General features: G+C 36.4%; 2 protein-coding genes across 8 annotated transcripts; one reads left to right on the top strand and one right to left on the bottom strand.

Moving 5' to 3' along the window:
• Window positions 1–10,848: 10,848 nt before the first annotated feature.
• LOC142555136 (ras-related protein RABE1c-like) lies at window positions 10,849–17,410 on the top strand. 3 transcript variants are annotated; one of them, XM_075665835.1, is made up of 9 exons: window positions 10,850–11,007; window positions 11,141–11,316; window positions 12,431–12,503; window positions 12,587–12,687; window positions 13,287–13,352; window positions 16,031–16,128; window positions 16,617–16,679; window positions 16,763–16,855; window positions 17,029–17,410. In XM_075665835.1, the coding sequence occupies exons 2-9, from the start codon at window positions 11,244–11,246 to the stop codon at window positions 17,110–17,112; spliced, it is 651 nt and encodes a 216-aa protein (XP_075521950.1). In that variant the 5' UTR covers window positions 10,850–11,007; window positions 11,141–11,243; the 3' UTR covers window positions 17,113–17,410. The 3 variants fall into 3 exon arrangements, with proteins under 3 accessions (XP_075521952.1, XP_075521950.1, XP_075521951.1); XM_075665836.1 differs by lacking the exon at window positions 10,850–11,007 and adding an exon at window positions 11,027–11,045; XM_075665837.1 differs by lacking the exons at window positions 16,031–16,128; window positions 16,617–16,679; window positions 16,763–16,855; window positions 17,029–17,410 and adding an exon at window positions 14,278–14,555 and having other exon boundaries at window positions 10,849–11,007.
• Window positions 17,411–18,437: 1,027 nt separating this feature from the next.
• LOC142555135 (uncharacterized) lies at window positions 18,438–21,711 on the bottom strand. 5 transcript variants are annotated; one of them, XR_012822344.1, is made up of 7 exons: window positions 21,570–21,711; window positions 21,359–21,394; window positions 19,520–20,578; window positions 19,362–19,427; window positions 19,069–19,267; window positions 18,851–18,984; window positions 18,438–18,767 (listed from the first exon to the last, which is right to left on the bottom strand). XR_012822344.1 is itself a non-coding variant. In XM_075665833.1 (6 exons), the coding sequence occupies exons 2-6, from the start codon at window positions 21,359–21,361 to the stop codon at window positions 18,920–18,922; spliced, it is 1,392 nt and encodes a 463-aa protein (XP_075521948.1). In that variant the 5' UTR covers window positions 21,362–21,394; window positions 21,570–21,711; the 3' UTR covers window positions 18,438–18,919. The 5 variants fall into 5 exon arrangements, 2 of the variants coding, with proteins under 2 accessions (XP_075521948.1, XP_075521949.1); XR_012822345.1 differs by having other exon boundaries at window positions 18,438–18,530; XR_012822346.1 differs by having other exon boundaries at window positions 18,438–18,984; window positions 19,357–19,427.
• Between the last annotated feature and the right edge of the window lie 3,829 nt (window positions 21,712–25,540).

Below are 25,540 nucleotides of genomic sequence, written 5' to 3'. Positions count from 1 at the left end.
CACGTACGAAATTTGAGATAATAAAACCCGAAAATGAAGAATAAATTGTACACCGAGATTTACGTGAAAAACCCCTAAAAATTATTAGGGTAAAAACCACGAGCAAGATTAAAAGAATTCCACTATAATATTTTGTGGTGTACAACTCACTCACTGTGTTTCCAAATAGAACACACACTCTTAATACAGGATAACAAAACACCTTACAAATATTATAGAACTAAGCACTCAAATGCTTATAAGATGAGAGAAAACTCGAAGAAGGGATGATTTGAAATGATTTATAGTAGAATTTCGAGGTGTGAAACCGCGTATAAAACACATTCCGTCTGAACGCATCCTTTCATTTCAAATCTTTGACATTCATTTAAAATGTGCACCGGCCAAATGGTTGACTTGCCGACACTAAGCGCAATGATTTAACCTTAACAAAAATAATAATAAATCAGAGTAAAAAAATGACAAATCACAAATAATAGAAAAATAATACATTCATGAAAAAAAAAACTGGGAACAGAATATCCACATTCAAAGCCAAGAAAAAAATATGTGTTTGAGGAATAAAATGTATGGCATCAACATTGCTAAATCAAAACATCTACATGTTCAAAATAGTAGGCTTAATGTTAATAAATTATTATTACCCTAAAGTTTTGGTGATTGACAATATCAAAACAGCACCTAACTCTTTTAAGAAACAGTTGCAATCTTCCTTGTATGACAGTAATCATTTCAACCACTTGGTCTTTGACTACTTGATCTTCAAACCACCTATCCTTCAACCATCAGAAAGCAGAAGAACGTCAACCGCTAGAAGAATTCCAACCGGATGTTCCAGGACATATTTCGACCGTTTCATTAAAGAGCTATTTATTGCTCACTCTGACCGGCTCAAGATATTCAATGGTTTTGCATTACTACAAGTCAATCATATCCTGCACAAGTCCCAATAAAGATCTGCATTAATGTTACTATCCCAGAATAGAAAGATTTCTTATACATCCTTCAAGTTCTGTTGAAGATAACAGTCGCCACAAAAAGGATGCTCAACAAGAACTCTTCAACGAACGAGATTCAAAGCTACACAAGAAAAGAGAACATTAAATGTCTGCTGAAGGACATTTAATATAGTTGCACCTGATAGTGACACATCATTCAAGCGATACAGGTTTACGTTATTCATCTTTTCCGACCATTGGAATGATATCCTATAAAAAAAGAGTTGAAGAATGCAGATACAATTTTGATAATTTTAAGATTTTCAACCACGCGATTGACACACTACTGAAGCTTGCACACTCAAAGATTTGAGCGCTCTTAAATTTTATATACTTCATCGCCCATCAAGCACGCACTCAGCAGAAAGATATTTGATCATTTAAGGATCAATTTTGTGCTATTCAAAACATACAATTTTTTTTATCAGTAACATTTTGGTTATTTGATTGTTTGTACGCGTTGTCTGGTGAACCGAAGATTCTTAAAATCCAGAAGTGTAAACTGATCAATAAGAGTTTCAAAACAATCGATGTAATAAGTCCTGATTGGAGTGGGCTGTTGCAATAAGTTTGTAAAGTTAAAGTTTTTTAGTGTAATCTTTCCTAAAGAGGAAGAAGAGATGACGTAAAAGTTTTTATCTCCGAAGAAGGGGTGGATTAAGAGTTTTTATCTCCACACATTATTTGTTCCATCCAAGGCTCCAAGACAGTCCTACGTACAATAGTTATAGGTTACTTTCAAAAAATGTTTGTTATCATAGATTTACATTGATGTTCAAAATATGAATAAACATACCATTTTCACATTTCATTGGTACAATTTTCATCAACAGGGACAAGCCTCACGAGAAGTATTGGGTACAACTTTAAGACTAATTTTAGAACTTTGTGAAAATGAATACTGACAGTGTGTCCACTACGTATGTAGTCATGACTTATGATTCTATTTTTTTTTTTTTATGATGAACTAGTATGGACAAGAAGATAACCACCTTCTCCTCAACCCAAACATATATTCTACAAACCCTCCAACATGTGTAATCAAGTAACACAGTTGTGCAAATGCGTTATGATTTCATCCTCAAATTGACAATATATTGTGTATCTCTTAATTAAATAATCATATGCAAGTAATTTATTTGGGAATGAATTCTTCCTATAATATTGTAAAAGAAGTCTTCTAAACGAAGCCTAAGTTTCCGACATAGTACGTACTTTGTAAACACTCATATTAAAACAGTAAAAACACAAATGTATGCTTAAGTATTTGGTGTAACAATAGCAACACTTGGATGTCCCGATTATCCATGATGTAATAACTGAAAGGGGATCGGTTTTAGGTGCCCGAATTCGCAACGGAAGCAACAAAATTTTCGAAAAACATATTTTCGAACATAAAATTTCGAGCACCACATGTACTAGGTGTGTAGCAAATACAAAAACACGATAAGTGAGAACCACTTGGAAAGTCCTTTTATGGAGGGTTGTTCAGTGAACTCTACCAGGAGCACCTATCTGCATGCTCGGACATCACAATGTCCCCTACCAATGAAACATGGTACTCACATCGCAGATACTAGTTTCGAACTCGAGCGGCCTATATCCTTCTTAGCGGCGGCTGAATCGACTAGGAACTGTTTAGAATATACAGTATTCCAATATGAGTTTCATGATACTCATCATATGAGCATCTCATATTCTTTCTACTATTTCTATATTCAAGGGCTTTATCTATGCAACTAGCATGAGTATACAGATAAAGATGTGCCAAAATAATAATTTCAAATATTATTAAAATAAAGATCATTTATACATAGAGTTTCATTGTGAACACTCGGCCAACACTTGGCTCGACGGGCACCTACTCTAACAATCTCCCACTTGCTCTAGAGCCAACTACCCATATGCTTCAAACTCATCGATTCGCGATGCTTCTCGAATAATGGTCCAGGTAAAGGCTTAGTTAGCGGATCAGCAACATTATCTGCGGAGCTGACTTTGTCAATCGAGATATCTCCTCTTTCCACAATCTCTCGAAGGATGTGGTACTTTCTCAATACGTGTTTGGATTTTTGATGAGAACTTAGCTCCTTTGCTTGAGCTATAGCTCCCGTGTTGTCACACAACACCGGGACAGGAGCAACTCCATTAGGAATGACGTCCAACACTTGGACGAAATTTCTTATCCAAACAGCCTCCTTTGCTGCATCTGATGCAGCAATGTATTCGGCCTCAGTGGTGGAATCCGCAGTACTGTCTTGCTTGGAACTCTTTCAAGAGACAGCAACACCATTGAGCGTGAATACGAATCCAGAGGTTGACTTCGAGTCATCGATATCGCTTTGGAAGCTAGAGTCGGTATAGCCTTCCAATTTCAGTTCTCCACCCTCATAGACCAAGAACAACTTATTGGTCCTTCTCAAATACTTGAGGATGTCTTTCACAGCTTTCCACTGTGAAATACCAGGGTTCGGTTGATATCTACTCACTACACTTAGTGCGAAAGTCACGTCAGGACATGTAGATATCATTCCATACATGATGCTACCAATTGCAGATGCATACGTAATGCGTGTCATCGCATCTATCTCTGCATCAGTCTTGGGAAACATAGACTTGGATAGGGACACGCCATGACACATTGGTAGATGTCCTCTCTTGGACTCATCCATCGAGAACCTCTTCACGATGGTATCAATGTATGTGGACCTGGGTGAGACCAAGCAATCTTTTCGATCTATCTCTATAGATCTGTATTCTCAATACAAAAGATGCTTCACCCAAGTCCTGTATCGAGAACTTACTCGCTAACCATATATTCGTTGATTGCAACATCCCTACATCATTCCCAATGAGTAGAATGTCATCAACATAAAGCACTAGGAATGTCACAGCACTCCCACTGACCTTCTTATACACACAGGGTTTATCAGGATTCTTAGCAAAACCAAACTCTTTGATTGTACTATCGAATCTGAGGTTCCAACTCCTAGATGTCTGCTTTAGACCATAAATAGATTTCTGAAGTTTGCATACCATATGCTCACTTCCGACAGATGTAAACCCTTCAGGTTGAGATATGTAAATCTCTTCCTTAATATCTCCATTAAGAAAGACTGTCTTGACATCCATCTGTCATATCTCATAGTCATACCATGCAGCTATGGCTAGCAATATCCTTATGGACTTGAACATCGCAACTGCAGAAAACGTTTCCTCAAAGTCAACTCCTTGTTTTTGAGTATATCCTTTTGCTACCAATCGCGCTTTGAAGGTCAATACCTTCCCATCCGCCCCAAGTTTCCTCTTGTAAATCTATTTACACCCTATGGGAACAATTCCCTCAGGTGGATCCACGAGATTTCACACTTGGTTCGAATGCATGGAATTCATCTTAGATTTCATAGCTTCAAGCCACTTGGATGAATCGGCATCAGATAACGCTTCCTTGAAGGTCCTTGGATCACATCCATGGTTAGGCTCATCATGACCCTCTTCAAGAAGCAGACCATACCTCATAGGTGGTCTCGAGACTCTCTCGGATCTTCTAGGAGCTTGTATTTCCTCTTTTGGCTCTTCGGGTGTGGGTTTTTCAATTGTGGGTGTTTCTCGAACCTCTTCGAGTTCTATCATCTCCCTTTTTCTATCCAACAGAAACTTTTTTCCAAAAAGGTTGCATTCCTAGAAACAAACACCTTTGTTTCTTGGGGATGATAGAAGTAATATCCAACTGAATTCCTTGGATATCCCACAAAGTAACATAAAATGGATCGACTATCCAATTTATCTCCCACTACCTACTTCACATAAGTAGGGCACCCCCATATTCTAAGATAAGAATACTTGGGAGGCTTACCCATCCATATCTCATATGGTGTCTTGTTAACTGCCTTTGAATGGACATTGTTCAACAACAATGCCGCTGTCTCAAGCGCATATCCCCAAAAGGATGGCGGCAACTCCGTGAACCCCATCATAGACCAAACCATGTCCATCAAAGTCCGGTTACGACGTTCCGAAACACCATTCAACTGTGGTGTAGCGGACGGGGTCCACTACGAGAGAATCCCATTCTCCCTAAGATACTCTTGGAACTCGGCACTCAAGTACTCGCCACCTCGATCCGATCGAAGTGTCTTGATGCTTCGTCCCAACTCTTTCTCTACTTCATTTCTGAATTCTTTGAACCTTTCAAAGGCTTCAGACTTGTATTTCATCAAATACACATACTCATACCTCGAAAAGTCATCGGTAAAGGTGATGAAGTAGGCATGTCCATGCTTAGTGGTGATGCTAAGCGGACCGCACACATCAGTATGGATCAAATCCAATAACCATTTGGCTCGCTCCACATGGCCCTTAAAGGAAATTTTGGTCATCTTTCCTTTCAGACAGGATTCACAAGACGTGAGAGCATTAATATCAGACATATCAAACATGCTCACTCCCACTAGCTTGTTCATCCTTCTTAGGGAAATATGTCCTAATCGAGCATGCCATAATTGTGCCGAATTTAGAGTATCTTGTTTTCGCTTGTTTGTTGTTGTTATTGTTTGGACATTGTTTAGTGGAATATCTTTCAATTTTAAGTTATAGAGATCGTTTTCAAGTTCTCCAGTACCAATTAAACATTCATTCTTGTAAATGTTGCAAACACCTTTGCTAAATAAACAAGAATATCCATCTTTATCAAGCATAGAAATGGAAACAATGTTTTCACCAAATCAGGTACAAACAAAACATCTCTTAAAATCAACTTAAAATCATTGTTCAACAATAAGTAAACATCTCCTACGGCATTGGCAGCAACTCTTGCTCCATTGCCCAACCTCAAGAAGGTCTCACTTTCCCTAAGCCTTCTACTTCTTCCCATCACCTGTAACTCATTACAGAGATGTGAGCCACAACCAGTATCTAATACCCAAGAAGTAGAGTTAATTGAAATGTTTACTTCAATGTAGAACATACCATTTCTAGAACCTTTCTGGGCAAGATATTCTCTGCAGTTACGCCTCCAATGTCCAGGCATCTTGCAGTGATGACATATGTCAACAGTCTTGTCAGCTTTAATTGGTGTAGCTGCCACAACGGGACTCGGAGCTTGCCTCTTCAAGGGCACGTTCTTCTTGGGACGTTGGAAAGAACGCTTCTTTCCCTTCCCAGGTGGACCAGTCTTCGTACCAGATGAAGAGCCCACATAAAGAACCGACTTCTCATCTTTCATAGAAGTCTGCATATAACACTTGGCTTTCAAGTCATGGTCACATCATTCCTTGTAAGTCTGCAATTCCTCAGGAGTGCAGTCAGTCGGAGCCTCAACAGGGGCGAATTAGTAAGTGTATACCCTATCCTTTCCGAATTCAAGACGATTTTTAGATTTCTTAGCCAATTGAGGTAATTAGGTCTGGTTAATACGTGTTTGTCGAGTATTACAGATAGCAAATTGCGAATCGAAAACATTGTCAATTTGTATTGAAAAGTAATACAGATAAATGTTAATGACTATTTTAAAATATTTAGTAAGATATAAAGTATGGACTTTTACTTTATAAATGTTTACTCCCACTGTTTTGACATCTTTCATTACCCTCTAGTGAAAACGGGAAACTCCTTTCCTCAGTAGGTATGCAAGGTCCAATTAGCGAATTATGATCCCGAATAATATCAGTCAATCACAATTCCTAAAAGGTAGTTTCCAATTGCATCTCCATGCAACCCTCTACGTAAACTTTTGTCTCACGTTTGATTAGGACCCAATAATATGACGTCGTTCATCTTCACGTGTCAAGCCTTACCCATCGATGTTGAACCTTAATGGACTATCGCCATGAGTTCCCCCAATAATATGAGCCGAAATTATGGGAGTTCCACGTAGTTCACATCATCATGTCAATGGATGTCACAGCTTTCCGGCACCCAGGGCCCCCCCAATAATATGAGCCGAGCCCCGAGCACGGGTAGCGTTCATCATACACCCATTGTCGATGGAAGACATGGAAATTATAAACAACTTTATAATTCCACTTTTCGGGCTTGATATAAATTTTGAATCTTATTCAAAATGAGGGTTTTTAATTTTGAAAGGTCTCACATTAATTTTATTTAAAAGCTCGCCATGTTTGATCGTATGTTTGCCGGATTCATGCAACTTTGTTATTATCATAATATTAACGCACATACTCATTATTTATAACATATCATGCATATATTATAAACAGTAAACAAAACAAGGATGATCAATCGCCCCAATACTAATGGCCCGTGTGAGCTAAGCACGGGCCTAGGTCCAATCCTAGGGAAATGCAAGGGATGCAAATGTAACTATTACATAAGCTTTCAATATTTACATGTCTTCGATCTTCATAATCATCAAGGCCACCATCTTCCAATCTTGATCTTCCACTATTCTAATATTTACAAATAAATATCCATGGCAAATAGGGATACATTTTATGGGGTGGGAACGGGCCATAAACCAAGCCCACTTTAAATTTGATAATTATTACAATCATTCAACACAAAATATCCTAGCATACACCTAGCAAATTGGGCTTGTGTTTTTATCATCTTTCATGCACAATATCACATATCATACACTATCAATTAATTATCACAATAATTAATTGATCCAATATTATATATCTTGATCAAATCACTAACCGCCACGATTATAAACTAAATTAACAAAGTATACAAACTCCTTTGTCTACTTTCTAATTAATTTATTTATAACCGAATTTCTTGTAAATCACCATTTACTATAAATAATTAAAGTCCAACTTCAATTATTTATTTCATGAGAAATATTTACAACTTTTGTAAATTTAAGCTTAAGGGCCCAAAAAATCATTTTTCACCAAAAACATTTTGGCCTATTTAAATTTACAAATATGTTAGCCATCTAATGGCCCAACAACTCAAGGCCCATGAAACTTTGATATTTCAAAACACCTTTTGAAAACCCTAGTCGTCATCGCCGTCGCCGGAGCTCCGTCGCCGGATTCCGGCCAACATGCCAATTTTTTTTTTTAATTTTAAATGGGGAGGTTCGGGCAGCCCCTCGGGCTGCCCTTGCTGCCCGAAATGGGCAGCCCGAGCTGCCCGAAATATGCCCCAAAAAAGCCTTGATTTTGTTGCAAAAATTCCATCTCATGCGGTTAGAAATCGACATCAATATAATATTATGTATATGCTACAAAAACTAGTACCCTTAGCTCTGATACCACTTGAAAGGGGATCGGTTTTAGGTGCCCAAATTCGCAACGGAAGCAACAAAATTTTCGAAAAACATATTTTCGAACATAAAATTTCGAGCACCACATGTACTAGGTGTGTACCAAATACAAAAACACGAAATATGTCATACATAGTGTGTTTAAGAAAGATATACCTATCAATCTCTTGAGATTGATGTTTGGCTCCATCTTAGTTGATAAACAACTAAGCTCTTCAAGAATGACAATCTACAAGCTTCACCTTTCTTTTGGACTCCTTTCTTCAAATTAGGTTCACCACTAACTAGGTAGATCCACTCTAATTTTGCACTAGAAAAATTAGAGCATTTTTCTTTGAGAAGTGTGTGCTTTCATCAACAAGTGAAGAAGCAAAAAATGGTGGAGAAAAAGAGCACAAATTTTCGTCCAAGCCATGTCCTAGGAGAGAAGGTGAGACTTTTCTTGGTTTAACAAAAAGGTTGTGGTGTCCCAAAAGCATGTCATGCCTTGGACATTGAAAAAGTTGTCTCCCAACCTTTCATCTCCCATGCATGCAATTCTATTTGGGCTTATAACAATTACAAGGCCCATTGACTTTTATTTAAATGTCCCAAACATATTTGAGTCCATTTAAAGTTTACTTGATTTTATTCAAGCTCACTAGTTGAATAATTATTTCTAATTGGGCTCTACAAGGCCCAATGTTGTTTAATTAATTCAACACTTGAATTAATTTAATTACTTGGACTCTACTAGGTCCACTAGTGTTTAATTAATTCAACACTTGAATTAATTTAATTTAGTCCATAATAATGTTTATGAAAATCACAATTTTCAAATACATTACTTGTTTGCCCAACTTTTAATTTAGGAACACTTCCTCAAATTAAAAGTTACATTCTCCTTATAGAAGTTATACTTATATTTTTATTTACGCTTATAAACTCATTTACAAGCCGTTCAACACATTGAACTATTTTACTTCTCAACGGGATCTAGAAAGTTAGCACTTGTGTGACCCTCAATGGTTCATTGATACAACTAGCCGTGAGTTCACATCTCCATGTGATTCGGACTAAACATGTCCTTATACGAGCATACCCCAATTGCTCCATTCTTACTTATCAACTCCTTGATAATAAGAACGTCAGAACTCAAGTCTGATAGTACCCAACCAATCATGTTAAACGCCTAGCAGCATCTCTTACATGATTCCCTAGGTATCAAATGATAGTGCCTGCAAGAACCATTCAATTATGGTTAGCGTACAGTACGGTCCCTTCAACTCATATATCCCGACCGATTCGACAACCATTGGTATATCGAGAGTTGTCACTGAATCGATACTATGTGTCATGTCGTAGTTGCATCGATGGTATAATCTATGAAATCCCTTTCATAATTACCACCATACTCTGATCAGAGATTTCATACTACATACACATAGGATATCCATACCCGAAGGTAAACGGTGAATCCCCGACTACAATGCATCGACTTCTATATGTTTCGACAAAACACCCAACCTTGCCACCTGATGACCCCCTGAGAGTTGGTAAACAAGTCAAAGTGCAATGCTAGCACATAGAGTCTCAATGTTGTCCCGGGTCATAAGGACTAATGGTGTACAACCATAAACTAGGACGTTTCCACTCGATAAGTGAGAACCACTTGGAAAGTCCTTTTATGGAGGGTTGTTCAGCGCACTCTACCAGGAGCACCTATCTGCATGCTCGGACATCACAATGTCCCCTACCAATGAAACATGGTACTCACATCGCAGATACTAGTCTCGAACTCGAGCGGCCTATATCCTTCTTTCTACTATTTGTATATTCAAGGGCTTTATCTATGCAACTAGCATGGGTATACAGATAAAGATGTGCCAAAATAATAATTTCAAATATTATTAAAATAAAGATCGTTTATATATATAGTTTTATTGTGAACACTCGGCCAACACTTGGCTCGACGGACACCTACTCTAACAATAACTTCTGCCACACTATAATAAATATTTTACAGCATGTTAATTGGATTGACAATGCAACAATAATCACAAAATCAGCATAATGAATAAACTTTGCTAGTGTTGCAATCTCAAAAATAGTCTATAATTGTTTTTTAATAAAGAAACTATATCAACACAAACTAAGATAAAAAAAATTATTTTACAGCTTCATATTCTCTACAGATTTTTTATTTGTCTAGGAAAAGAAGAGGATGACTCAAAACAATTCAGGTTCAAAATTTTGTAAAAAATCAAATACTTTAAAAAATTGGTACATGTTATCAATTTAAAACAATATATTATCTTCATTGTACAACTAACAAACTATTAATTAGAAGGGACACGAAATCATAACTTTATATAGTTATAGACTAAAATTGGTGAGCCGGGCGGTACATCATTTTTTTTTTTAAATCTAAATATCTAATTTTCTTTTGTTTATTTTCATATTTCTCTAAAAGTATCTCTGTATCATATTCAAACTCAAAATCAATAATATATATTTTTAAAACGATATAAATTGATTGAAAAATATATCGAACGTCCACACAGACAGCCTCTAAAAATGATACAAAAGTTTGGCAACAGGGAGCTTGAACAAATACAATCTGACATTTGAACTGGCAATCAACATTTTAAGTTAATTTACCAAATTGGAATATTTTTGTCGATTTATTTATTTTATAAGATGACAGCCAATTTAATTCAACATTGTTATTGGTGCGCATAATCGGCACCACTCATCGGACGGTGCGCATCTGTCAATCCGTGTCGCCATCACCTGGTTACTCTCTCTCTACCCTTCGACAATCTTGCACATTCGTATTGTATACGTATAAAAATACGTAAAATTTGATCTCATTTTAAGGTTTTTTTGTGGTAATTTTTCGATTTTACTCATGCATGGTTGTTTCCAGTGGTATATTTACTTGATGTTTAGATGAATATTCAAGATTTGTGAGAGATGAAGTTTTGAGAAAGGATTTTGTGCGACTTTACGGAATTTGATTTGCTGGGTTAATGGCCGCTGCACCGGCGAGGGCTCGAGCAGATTATGATTACCTCATTAAGCTTCTTCTCATAGGTGATAGCGGTTAGTGCTATTGGTTATTCAGTTTTACTTTGGGATTTTTTTTCCATGTTTGATAAGCTTATTTGTTCGGAAAAGGTTGTCTGTTTTCGGATCTGTAGCTAGTGATTTTATGGGATCTTGCTTCATGGTATTTTCGTTATTACTGTGGTGAAAAATGTTGGAATAATGCGTTGAAAGTACTTCTATGGTAGAATTTTAAGTTGATTTTGTAACAAGACCTTTGTTAGTTGGTTAAGTCCTCCTTTACAGTGAGAATAAGATTTTTTAAACTTATGCTTGATTATCAGATAAATTCAAGGGTGGAACTTTTCTTTCCGTGTTAGAATTATGGTGGGTTGTTGGCAGTGTTTCTTGTCTTGAGCTTATTTATTGTTGATATAAATCCGATCAGCAAACTTGCGTAATCAGTTAAAATTGCTTTGTGAGGATATGTCATGTGCTTGAACGCGACAGCTGCAACAAGTGGTACTAAATGGAGTGTTCTTCTATTTTTTATCAGTTGTATTGGTTTAAATATAATTCATAGGGTGTTAAGAATCAGGTTGTATTTTTGCATTTGACGAGAGCAGAAATACTAATGACGATTGTATTTGTGCTTGCATGTCAGCTTTCATCTTCGTATAATTGTATTACCTTTGCTATTGATCTGGCATCCTGTCAGGCAGCATCAGTTGGTAATAACAATCTTAGAATTGTCATGATCGCGCGGAGAACATCATCCGGTTTTGATATGGTTTATGAACTAAAAGATCATTTGTCTTTACTAAATTGGAACTTAGAACAGGACTGTCTCAATACAAATATGTATCGTGTTTGGTGAATTTCATAATTTAGTGTATTCAATGCTCATTGCCCAAGACATTTATTAACATGTAAACAGGAATTAGGGAAATAAATTCAAGGTCATGTTTCGCATGTGTACCATTGATTGTGGAACAATGGATAGCTTATGTCCCTTCCAGTTGTCAACCTTGTCATACTTGAGCACAAAGGACTACATGAGCCAGTATCTATGTATAATTTTATTTGCACGAGTTCGCACTCTCATATCAAAAGAATATTTCGAATCTGCGCATTGCCAATTTTTTATTTACTGTTTTGCTCTATCTGGCAGGTGTGGGTAAGAGTTGTCTTCTTTTACGGTTCTCTGATGGTTCTTTTACAACTAGTTTCATCACCACCATTGGGTGAGTTCTTTGTTGCTGAACATACTATAACCTGTTGTTTGTGGTTCTAAATTCTAATCTAGTGCTTATAATTCTTTCCATAGAATTGATTTTAAAATAAGAACTGTTGAACTTGATGGCAAGCGGATCAAGCTCCAAATTTGGGATACGGCGGGTCAAGAACGGTTCCGTACAATCACTACAGGTAAGCTCATTTCTGGGCCTTATTTCACTTGAAAAACCTTAATGCATTTTCTTTATTTTTCAGGCAATGTGATTAGAAGAAATTTACAGACAGTAAAATAAAACCATATTATCCTCTATAAATACGTCTGTGAGAAAAAAGATTTATTCTGTTTTAAGTGTCTCCTCACCTGTTATCTGCAATATTACTGTTTTCTTCACGATTAACAATAAAGTAAAGGCTGTATGCATATCAACTGATTTTTAACATTAACGTTTAGAAAAGAAAAACAATTTCCTTTGGTTTGCATGTAGACCTATGTAAGGGATGAATCAGGATAACTGAGGCATTTTATTGATCTAGAAACTTCAGCATAGCATGCTATCAAAATTCTAAAGAGCATGCAGTACTCGAATGGAGTTACTTTATTTTCAGCTTCAAAAAACTTAGTAGTAATCATTCATTGAATCTGTGTTCATGTCAAATTTTAGCATTTTGTTAGTCTCATTATTATATTAAGTCATGCAGACATTTATTCATGTTGTTATTCTCAATCCCAGACATTAAGTCATGCAGACATTTATTCATGTTGTTGTTCCCAATCCCATTATTTTCTCCAGCTTACTATCGTGGAGCTATGGGCATATTGTTGGTTTACGATGTTACAGACGAATCATCCTTTAACAGTAAGGTTTTATTTTTATATTATCCATTTGACATGAGTTTCTATGCACTCTCCTCCTTCTCTATGGAAAATTTAAACATATCTTGGTACAAATGGTCTGTTTTAAGACATATCAACCTTATTCTCTTGTGAATTTAACTTTTAGTTGATATGGCTTAATCGAATGATGTGATCTAACATAAAATATATGGCATTGTGTAGACAAGAATGACCTCCTTTCCCTGTTTCTTTCACGTCGCCTGCCATATTTTAATCAAACAACTTAAGTATTTGTATATCATCCCCCCTACTCCTTGCTTTTTGTTCTCTAGGCCCACCCATAGTTGTCAATAGCGAGCGTAGCGACGCGAAGCGAAGCCTTGTGGCTACAGGACGCTACGCACACTGCACTTCAAAGTAGCGAACGGTATCGTCGCTATCATCGCGATAGTGTTTGAGGCGATAGCCATCGCTATCGTAAAGCAAAACTACATAACATTTTTTTAAAATTAACGTATGCTTTGTAGGCCATTTTTATCAATTTTTAGGCCCAAATCTATTTCTATTCTACGTTGCTTTTCCTCTTCTATTTCAATCTTCTCCGCTTATCCCAATCAACCCTAACATAAACCCCAGGTTTCTCCACTGTTTCTCCTCTTTTGTTGCTCGTGGCTCGCCAGACTTCGGGCTGTCCGCCGCGGGACTTATATAAATAACTGCAGCTTCATTCCAAGAAAAGGAATAGATTGCAGCAAAAACGGCTGAATGATTTGGTTTTCATTAAGTACAACAAAGCTCTTAGGCGTTGATACGATAGTCGTGATACTATCGATCCTATCATATTAAGTGAAGTAGATGATGGCAATGAATGGTTGGTAGGGAAACTGGAGGATGAAGTGCTTTACTTTTTCATGTTGGTGATGATTTGACATGGCAAGATATTGCAGATGTTGTTGGAGTAGATGAAGCTCTTTATACATTGAGGAAATCCGAAGGCGCCTCGAAGGCGACCTCTACATCTATGCGGGCCTCAAAGGTGACCACATCTACACGTACAGGAAGCTCGAAGGTGGCCACATCTAAGTCTAGAGGGAAAAGGTCAATAGGAACATCTACTGCACTTAATCTTGTAGATAAAGAGGTTGAATTTGGCTTTGATGAAGAAAGTGAAGAAGAGAGTGATGCCGAGCAGTTATGTAATTTCAAATGAAGAAGATGGCCTCGATCTTGATGAAGAAGATGAAGATGTATTTTAGATTATGTTTTTCTAGTTTTAGAATTGAGGTTTTATATGCTTTGAACTTATATATTTATTATTTAAGCATGAACTATTGAATTGATATTGCTATATGCTATATATTATATATTTATATACTTGTGGCTCTTTATTTTCAAATAGCCTTCGCTACGCTATTCGCTATAGCCACGAGCAACCTTTGCGATACGCGCAATTGACAACTATGTCTATTTGTCGACATGACAAATGATTCATATTTTTGTTATAAAGTTATTTAGTAGCTTGTTGTTGAATGCATAGTTGTCAAGGGTGCAAGGTGCACAAGGGCCATGGAGCCTGAGGCGCGAGGCGTGCCCCTTACTGAAGCAAGGCGCACATTTTTTAATTTTTTTTAAAAATATATTTATCTTAGAATAATATAATAAATATGAAATAATTAGGTAACAATGTCACACAAAACAAAAAATAATTAATAAGTTTATAGTAATATTAGTAACATGATTAAGATTCTTCAATCATCCAAATCAAGTTCATCTTCTTCTATCAATCATCAGAGTCCCCAGAGCTTTCGGACTTTATTCTTCTTGATCTTCGTCATTTTCTCGATTAACATTAATTTTTTCTTCCTCTTCATCCAAAATATGTGAAATTGGTCTTTCTGGTTATTTTAGATGCAAATGTCCTCACCTCGTTCTTCTGTTCAGAGTTCTCTTTTTCTGATTATGGCGTTGGGGCGTTGGGTTGTTAGGGTTTGTGTTTGAGCTTTTTGTTTTAAACAAGTAATTTAAAAAAATTCACTCAGACGCGCTTACTTCCAAGGCTAGTCCAGGCAAGCGTATGAGCTTGCTTTAATGAATTGCTGCGCCTGGGACCCTGGGCACAGGGTCCTTGCCTGGTGGCGCCTCTCGCCTCGAGGAGGCGCTCCCCTTTGACAAATATAATTGAATGAATTTTCTTGTGCATAATTATATTTTTTTGGAATCATACGTTTTATTAAAGTTAATTGATAACTATTATAAAAAGCAATTTAAACCTATGACCATATAAATTAATTTACATGGATTTTGTGAACAGTCTAGCCTGCTTATGTCTTTCCCTTCACTTAATTAATATCAATTTGCATTGTATATTTTTTTATATAATAAGGACATACATTAGATAGTTTAAGTAGGAATATTCTGTAAAACACGTATTTCACATACAAAAATTTGTTCGTCTAATAATTAATAATTGATTTTTAATGTATATCAAGAACATTGAAGAGTAGTCTCTTTGGTGCGTCACCAAAAATGTGGCAATAAGGTGCTCTAACTTAGAATAGAGTAGAGATATTATAGGTTTTACATTAATAGATTCAACATTATTTTACTCGGTGAAAATTTATTCCCAAATGATTATGTGGATTTCGTTGCTCGATTTGGTGGTTTCCTGGTTTCGTAACCCATGTTTGGTTCTGTCTTCAGACATTAGGAACTGGATAAGGAACATTGAACAACATGCTTCTGATAATGTCAACAAGATACTGGTAGGGAACAAAGCAGATATGGATGAAAGCAAAAGGGTAATTTTCCTTGTTCCCAATTTCAGTGTTTACTAATGATTCCGGTAATTTTCCTTGTTCTCAATGTCAGCTTTTACTTATGATTCCTTGTTTGTCGATACTACTGTATTACACAAAAGGGACATTTGATGAATCCATTTGTCTGTGTAAAACAATCCTCGTCGCAAGGAATTAGAAAGGCGTATTAAAATCACCGATAAAGTGATTTCTAAACTCTCATATTTGAGAATGTTCTGACCTATTTTTCACACATAAGGGACTTTTGCAGCTTTCTAGGCAAAAGTCTTTGGATATGACCACAATGAGCTTTAAAGTTTTAAGATATTTTTGGATATTTCAATGAAAAAATAAGAGACATCACGATTACCTTGTACTACGAAACCGTATTAAAAGAGAGTGTCTAACATAAGTTTCTTATGCACTGAACTAATTTAGCCTGGATTCTGTATTTTACTAAATTGATTATTCTATGATTGAATATCTCTTAGGCTGTACCTACGTCCAAGGGCCAAGCACTCGCTGACGAATATGGGATCCAATTCTTTGAAACTGTAAGCATCCCTATGTCCTACATGAATGCCTTAAAAATGCAGTTAATGAAGATTTAAATGAAATTTGTATTGCATTGCTGCAGAGTGCGAAAACAAATCTCAACGTGGAACAAGTTTTCTTTTCGATAGCAAGAGATATAAAACAAAGACTTTCAGACAATGATTCCAGAACTGAGGTGAATCTCTTTGCTTGGTTTGATTTAATTCTTAAAATCAAGAGTTAAGGAATGAACCATAAATTTAGCAGATGGGTGATTTCATGTATTTTTGGAGCAAACTTTATATTTTTTAGAAAAGATTGTTCAAATGTCATTGTTAAATTTTTATGTATTTTGATTACATGCTGCAGCCTACAGCAATCAAGATTAATCCGGCAGACCCTTCTGCTGGAGCTGGTCAACTAGCCCAGAGATCAGCTTGCTGTAGTTCTTGAAACGAATGAAAGAAGAAAAAACAGAAGCTAGTTGTAGTGGAAAAGTGCAATTCTCTCCTCCGAAACGTGGCCTGCTCAGGAATGAATAGGTTCTTGTCCTTCGGAATTCAGTTTCTAGCTTTTGATTTCGTTTTAATGCTCATCCGCGCTGCGACTCAGTTAATCTGATAGTGCATGTTTTGTAAAATTTCAAGGGACCGTTAAATGCGAGTCTTCTCGTGTTCTTACTTTTAGTGTATTTTGGTACAATGTAACCCTTCAACTAAGTTTTACTTGACTTGGAAGACTCATATTTGTGTATATATATCGCATCTGACTGGTGATTCCCATGAAGTCATAATAAGTAATAAAATAAATAAGCGTGGAAGATAAACGGCGGACGCTTTAAATTCAACACCAAGGGAAGAAGTTTATATATATATATATATATATATATATATATAGATAGATATGGATTAATGAGATGCTACACTTTGTGTAATGCGTCACAAGGAGTTAGAACACATTCATTTAAATATCCAACATTTTTCCCGTGGCTTGGAGATATATAGAATTTCGCCTAAATCTTACCCTCATCTTTTGGTACTTCACCTCAACAATGAGGTTTGTTCCACAATCTTAAGCTCATGCGAAGTCGTTTTGACACCAAATGTAACGGTTCAACTTACTTGTGATATTGTCCACTTTGGCTCGTGATTTCAAAACTTTAAAACATGTCACAAGAGATTGTCACGCACCCATGAGATTTCGCTTAAGAACCCTCTCACCCCCTTTTGGGTTTCAGCTTCTTTGCTATGATTTGTCCCACTATTTCAACCTCACGCGGAGTTATTTTGATACCAAATTTAACGACCCAACCCACTTGTGATTTTATCTGTTCTGGCCTCACAAGGATTTGTCACACGCCCATTTAAATGATCATTATCTCTCCTGTGATTTGACAATGTAGACAATATCACAAATGAATTGGACCGTTACACTTAACAGAGTCTTAATGCTGAAGTCAATGATGAACTTTTATCAATAAATGTGGAGTCCACATTTTTCTTAATGGACCCCAAATATGAGAATAAATGTTCGTCTTTACATAAATCATGTCTCCTTGGGATACAATTTTCAACAGATATGAGATATTGCCAAATTTCGATTGTAATTTCTTAAAGATTTGACAATTTAAATAAAACTATATATTGAAATTATTGTATACATGCTTTTGAAGAATAAATTGGAAATTGATACAAATTCTAAAGTACTGCGGATTTGAAGTCATGCAAGTGACATGACAAATCTAGAATTCTTTTTGATTGAATAATACCACCAGAAAATTCCCAGAAAGATCATCAATAATCTGCACTTTTGCACTTCAAATATTCATACAGCATAGGCCACCGCCCACCAAGAACATATACATTCTTCCACTTCGTGCATCAAAACAAAAATACGAAAATGAACTATTTCAAAAGTAATAACAAAACAAGACACAAATGTGGTCAGCTGATTGTTCATGCATCGTATTCGTAGCCATCGGGAAAAAATGTCTTACAATGGAGCAAGACATTAATTTTGCATGAGACAGTTCCCTACTTACCATAAATATGACCATCAGACAACACAAAGACGTCACATTTTGCCTTCGAGCTATGGAAGGAAAGTCACTGGGATATAAATAAATGCAAGCTGCCAATCAATATAGAACAAATTCTATAATTTCCCCAACTTACCAAGGTTTAGTACTAACCTCTGCACACATGGATAACATATTACATCCCATCTTACATTTAGATCTACTTGCCATGCCAAAAGACAGTCATAGATTTAGCTCTTCCTTCCCATAAATACGCTGAAGCTCACGCGTTGCAGCTTGGAATGATTCTAGTGCCAGGACAGAAGGAATAAGCGATAAGGAAGGTGAATTGGGAAATAAGGAAGTGTTTCATAATATGACAGTGTCACTACCTTTCCAGATGCGGAAGGCTTTCTGATTGATAGGAGAGCCAGTCACAGTCTGAACAGCATCAAACAGCATACTTTCTGGAGTGCTTCTCAACTCCTGAACTATCTGATAGATCGTCTTCCCATTTTCAAAGTATATATGGTTGTTTGGGTGCTTGGTTTTGCAATTTGCATGACGTTCGAATTCGTATGCATTAAGCGCCTTTGATGGAAGGAGGAAATATTGTAAACATGTTAGAGAATTGAAGATAGCTACTGTCTGTTTGGAAGGACAAATACGTAGATGGTTACCTTACCTTGGAGAAATTACAAGATTTGCAGCCGCAAAGATAGCCCGAGCCTTTTATAGTTCCAGAAAGCTCCTTTTACATGGGAGAATACTTCCCATAAATCATCTAAAAATAATAATAAAATTTATGATGATAAGAGAAGATCAAACTTAAGAAATACTCACCTCCCGAGAGACAGAAATGTATCGTACAGGCACACCATCAAGCATACCGGTCGCTATCAAACTTCGAACATTAGAAGGAAAACTGTTTGGAGCTTCTTTCCTGCCAGGTCTTGTATCCATCTTGTTCTTAGATGTAGAGTCAAGACGAGATTTAAACAGCTGGGAAGTGGTCAGGGTAGGATCAACATTTGGGAAATTCACTTCCTTTTTGTTGCGTGTTTCTGATGTTAGAACTGAGGATTGTTCACATAATAAGCTATAACTACCAGTTGGCCTTGTCAGGGCTTCAATAATAGAATCATCTTGATAACCCCCAAAAGATATGGTATTAGTGTCCCCTTTACTATAGGAGTGATTCATGGATATGTTATTGTCGCCACCTTTACCAAAAATTGAACCCATCAATCTAATATTTGCATCACCAAGGTCAAAGGAATTGCGGATTAATGTGACATTTCCATCTTCTTTACCATATGGCTGCAACATGGATATGAAGGTGTCTTCATTTTGATGATTGTCAGTCTGGCCTGTGGACATCCCTATATCATGTTCCAAAGATCCGTGCAATACATTAACAGGGTCCTTAACTTGATTAACTTTGACTTTTCTGAGTCCTCCGTAACTTACTCCTGCTTCTTGATCTTCCATTACATAGGAAATTGATAACCCATCAGATGAATCATTCTCAAATTGTTCACTATCAATTTTATTCCTCATATCTACGGCATCTGTGCCAATATTAGAAACACTTCTCCTAGACAAGTCAACATGACTAGATATCTCAGACCCAAACAGCCGATCCATGAATTGGTTTGGTACTGACTGAAATTCAGAAGAATTTTCCCATGGAATTGCATTCGATATGGTGATTCCTGATTCTGGCTTACTAACTGGAGCTTCCACGGCCTGCTTTTTGATGGGAAAGAATGCTGGTTCGGTATCAAAGAAACATTGGAGAGAGCGCTTGGGTTCCATTTTAGATGAGCTATCGAACATCGCATCTTCATCATTTACATGCCCACCACCCTTGGAAGCCCATAAACCTTTCTCCTGGAAAGACTGGAAATCACATTAAAATATCCCCAGATCATCCACTCAATAAAACCACACTAGAAAGCAAGAACAAAAACTTGAAGCAAGAAGAAGTTATCCCAGGCACATTACGAACGCTAGCAAAAAATACAAAAATCTGGGTTGATGGTATCTCGCATTTGTTATTAACATCATCAAAAAGTCCTTCTAATTTGCATACCATAAAGTCTATGGTAATTCATAACCAAAGAAAGGTCATGTTTGTTGTCATACTAATCTTTTACATTCACCAAACTACAAAACTAACCTTGCAAATGCCAAAATAAATTCAACTTAATCCGATTCCATGGTTGTTTCTATTTTTGACCATTAGTAGAATCAAAGGATTGCATCAACTCCGCGTTTTCTAAAACCCGGTCTATCCTAAAGGTGCCACAGATCAAGAATCATATGACATCATAAAATTCAAATCTGTCCGGTCCACTTCTGATGCTGAAGAAACAACTCCAACTCAACAGTGACAATAATCGAGCTCCATTCATGCTTTCTCAAATGATCCACTTTATCAATGAAGCCAAGGTCAAATGTTTACAAACTAAATAGCTACTAAATGCATTTTGCATTTTGATGTATCATTATCAGAAAATCTAGTTCCTGCACTAAAACTCTGCAATTAAATAATGTAATAACATCCCACGTTCTCAAATAAAGGAAGGTCGACAATTAAAGAAAAATCAACCACGATCCACACACACTCTGCATTAAGTATCACTAAAAATTCAAAGAAAAAACTAAACAAAAGCGTACCATCTGGTGGCTTCCTCTTGGCTAAGGGCTATGTCCCTACAATTGGAGAAGATAGTCAATAAAAAAATTAATTAAAATTCATCATATGTAATTCATTTGTTACTTCCACTCCACAACAGGAGACTGAAACAAACAAACAAACAAAAAACAACATTCAACAAAAGGAAACGTGATTCCTCAGATTCCAGTCGGTACAAAGCGATTGCCCCACCTGTGAAGCTACTGAAAATCCTGGTCAATGCTCCAGCTATCTCTTCGGCAAGGATCATTAATCTATTTCTTTGTCAGTAATCTCTTATTAGGGTTTTTGTCTGATTGATTGAGGCGTAGATGTCAAAAGAAGGTGATATATGGGAGATGGAGCACATTATTTATTTATTTATTTATTTATTTATTTATTTATATTATATAATTTTATTTAATTTAATTCTATAAGGTTTTTTTACGCCCAAACAAAATATTTTATTAAACAGAAAAATAGAATTCCACTTTTACTATCACAATACCATAATGAAGTAACACAAAATTAATCTTTGCAACTTATAAATATCTCATTTTATGTCACTACACACAACATAAAATAGTATTGTCTAGAGCATTAGATGGAACATATGCGAGTGTACATGTCCTAAACAAAGATAAACCAAAATTCAGAATTAGAAAGAGCATGATCTCGATTAATGTTTTGGACGTCTACGACCGTGATATGAAATTCATTTATGCCCTAACTTGTTGATGCTCATGTTCTATGAGATGATGTGCATCAACATAATGGACTAAAGGTCCCTAGAGATTAATGCATTATTATTTTGTTGTTACTACATTGCATAATCCTTATGCTTTCAAATTTAATGTGTATGTTATTTAACTGGATGTTACTATTTGTGTGAGAACGGTTATGGAAACGTCGAAGGATTTTTAACACCGTACATGAGAACTCATTATCATCTATCATATTGGGGTACTGATCCCATTGTTTCCCAGAATTACAAAGAGTGCTTCAACACAAAACATTGTTGTAATCGTAATTTAATTAAAAGAGCTTTTGGGTTGTTGACAAGACGGTGGTCTGTTTTCGTTGTCCTTCTAATACTTCTTACACAATTTATAATGGAAAAAGTAATAGAATTTAATTTCGACAATAGTAAATCACAAACAACCATAATAAATAATTTTCACTTTCACAAGTAAGAGATCACGTTGGCAGGAAAATGTCAACTAAAAAATCTCAAGATATGCCAATTTTCTCAAATCAAAAAATCCAAACTCACGTGCTAAGTTCTGAAGTGATGAGTTTTTGCCACCATTGAAAAGATAATTCAATTATATAGCTTAAGCTCCATATTGCAAATTAAATAATAATTTTCATGTTCCATTACAACAATCGGTTCCAATTCCCTTTTACCTTCATTCACACACCAAAATTCATGTATTATGAGAGTAGAATTATATTTAATTTAAATTTTGAAATCATTAACAAAACACTAGTACCTAAGACAACCAACATAAAACAACTCCTAGGATCCTTGTACATGTTATAGTTTCAAATTCCACATAACATAAATGAATTCATTTAAATAAACATTACTAGATAATTGAGAGTGAAAGTTAGTAATTTCAACTTTTATAAACATGAAAACATAAATATTTTGTATCTTTCACACCAAACGATGACTCATGCCTGATAGAAAGCCGATACGAGTTGATAATCCTTAACGTTTGATGGTTCATTTACATGTAATGTCGACCTAATTCACAAGTATGTTATAATTTGCTACAATCGTTGTAAAAACATCCCACCATATAAGTGTGATGACTATCAGAACCACCATAGTCGAATAGATAGTCCATAGCCCCTAATTATGAATATATGTTCAAATTCGTACCACGATTTTGTCCTCGTCATAGAGTAATTCATGTGTCGCGTATTTTTCGCTCGCAAGCGCATGGTCGTTAAGTTTTAATATATGAAAGTAAGGTATCGTTCCCACGAGGAGTGTGCATGTAAAAATATATCAGTGCTTATAATTAAAATAGTCACGACTTTATCTAGAAAAATCAATAAAAGGTTTGGTTTGCTTGAACGAATTAATTGCAAATAAATATTAATCTAATCACCGAGTCGAGAAAATATCAATGAGAGAAAATATATAGAGAAATTATTTCAATGAATTTCCACGATAATTATTCTCGGTTGAATTTATATTCATGAATTTCAATTATTTAATTGCCAAGAACACTTAAGTATTTTATTCTTCCTTTCCCAAGTGACGAATAAATTGTATCAATCAAACTTCGATTCAAACATTCCTAATAAAAATCTAAGTTTAATTGATAAATGCAAACGATGTCCTTACCTAGGTCTCGCTAAAGTTATACGCCTTCCAAACGATGTGTAACATTCAACAATGTGTTTCTAATGATCTATAATTCTAGTCCCTCTCCCGATTTATAGAATTAATCAGGCAACAAAAATTTATGGCCAGTAAATTACAATCGAATAAAAACAAGAAACACAATTAAACCAAAACGGAATTCAATCATATAAACAACCAAGTCAAATCATCGTGTTCACAAAGCTACATAATCCTCTAGACCGAAAAATTAGTTCATAACGAAATCTAAACAAAAACAAAACATGGTTGAAGTTTTAGACATCGCAATACTAAAAAATAAAGAAGTGAAAGATTAGATGACAAATCAAAAGTGGCGTCTTTGTCCCTAGATTCGTCGTTTTTCGTCTTCGTGATCGATCTTCGCGCTCCAGATCTTCGTCTCGTGCGTCCTCTCATCTCATGTGTATTTCTCTCTAAAAACGGCTCCCTCCACCATTCTGAACCCTCGTTTTATTTTATTTCTGCGTCCGGGCCATAAACGAAAGCCCATTAGTTTTGTTCTCGCCGCCACTATCGTCGCGGCGCTGCTTAGGCAGCGCTTAGGCGCCCGTGTCTCGGCAATGTAGGCGCCGTGGTGCTTGTTCCTTAGCGCCTAGGCGCTAACAGTTCGCATTGTAGCGCTGCGGCACTGCAGTGCTTGTGATTCGGGTGTCCTAGTGCTGCAGCGCTTGATTGTTGCGCCTCAGCGCTTCTTCCCCTCTTTTAGGCCTTAGCGTTGCAGCGCTTGATCCTTGGTGCTGCTGCTCTTGTACATCAACATCTCATGTCCAAAAACACCTCCAATTGCCATCAACTATCCAATAATGGTTTGTCTCATGCACGACATAAAAAAAAACCAAGCATAATTTTGTCCGAAACTAACATGATCCAAATGGATTATCATATAAATTAAGTGCAATTCTTGCACTTATCAATATGCAATCAATCATCACAATTTTTTTAAGTTTTCCTAGAAATTTCTTCAACGTGAAAACTTTTTTAAAATTTTATAGAGTTAAAATTGTCTTAGTTTCGATTATGATAATGATTGCTGGTTGTTAGATTTATTTTCTAGATGTTTAGTTGTTGTTTGGATATCCTGCTGGGTGCATAAGTGGTTGCTGAAAAGTCGTGCTGGATATTATTCTATACTTTAGGCTGCGTTTGGTTAGGAGGATAGGATAATGAAATGATTAAAAGAGAAATGATAAAAAGAATGATTGAACTAGAAATATAATATATAATGATAAAATAATATTATGTTTGGTATGATGGATAAGAATGTGATAATTAATAATTTTTTGATGAATTGACAAAACTGCCCTTCTAATTGTGTGTCGGTGGAAGCGGCGGCGGCGGTCGGCCGAAAGCGACGGTGGTGGTCGGCCGGAAGCGGCGGTGGCGGTCGGCCGGAGGTGGCGTCGGTCGGCTGTAAGTAGCGGCGGCGGTCGGCCGGAGGAGGAGGCGGTGGTCGGCCGGAAGTGGCGGCGGCGGTCAGCCGGCGGCAGGGGTTGGCGGTGGACGGTCGGTGGAAGGAAGTGGTTGTGAGTTTGAATTTAGGAGAAGGATAAAATTGGAAAAATAGGATGGATTAAGAGTGTGATAAATAATCCTAGGGGGTGAGGAGGTATTATTTTAACCTACCTAATATAATCTAATCATTCATAAGAGGGATAGACTTGATTAAATAATCACCCGTACCAAACATGTGATTAGGTGGGTTAAAAAAATAAACCCACCTAATCACCCCTACCAAACGCCCCCTTAGGTGATATCAGAGCAAGCTAGAGTATCTCAAGTCATACAC

The sequence above is a fragment of the Primulina tabacum genome, chromosome 9 (assembly GCF_025594145.1).
Source record: "Primulina tabacum isolate GXHZ01 chromosome 9, ASM2559414v2, whole genome shotgun sequence".
Lineage (NCBI taxonomy): Eukaryota > Viridiplantae > Streptophyta > Magnoliopsida > Lamiales > Gesneriaceae > Primulina > Primulina tabacum.
This window is presented reverse-complemented; position numbering and strand designations above follow the sequence as displayed.

Coding starts and splice junctions, on each gene's coding strand:
- LOC142555135 (XM_075665833.1), bottom strand. Junction 19,428..19,519: donor ACATTTCTGTCTCTCGGGAG/GTGAGTATTTCT, acceptor CCCATGTAAAAG/GAGCTTTCTGGAACTATAAA. Junction 19,268..19,361: donor AATCTTGTAATTTCTCCAAG/GTAAGGTAACCA, acceptor CTTCCATCAAAG/GCGCTTAATGCATACGAATT.
- LOC142555136 (XM_075665835.1), top strand. CDS start 11,244: ATGGCCGCTGCACCGGCGAGGGCTCGAGCAGATTATGATTACCTCATT. Junction 12,504..12,586: donor AGTTTCATCACCACCATTGG/GTGAGTTCTTTG, acceptor TTCTTTCCATAG/AATTGATTTTAAAATAAGAA. Junction 12,688..13,286: donor GTTCCGTACAATCACTACAG/GTAAGCTCATTT, acceptor TATTTTCTCCAG/CTTACTATCGTGGAGCTATG.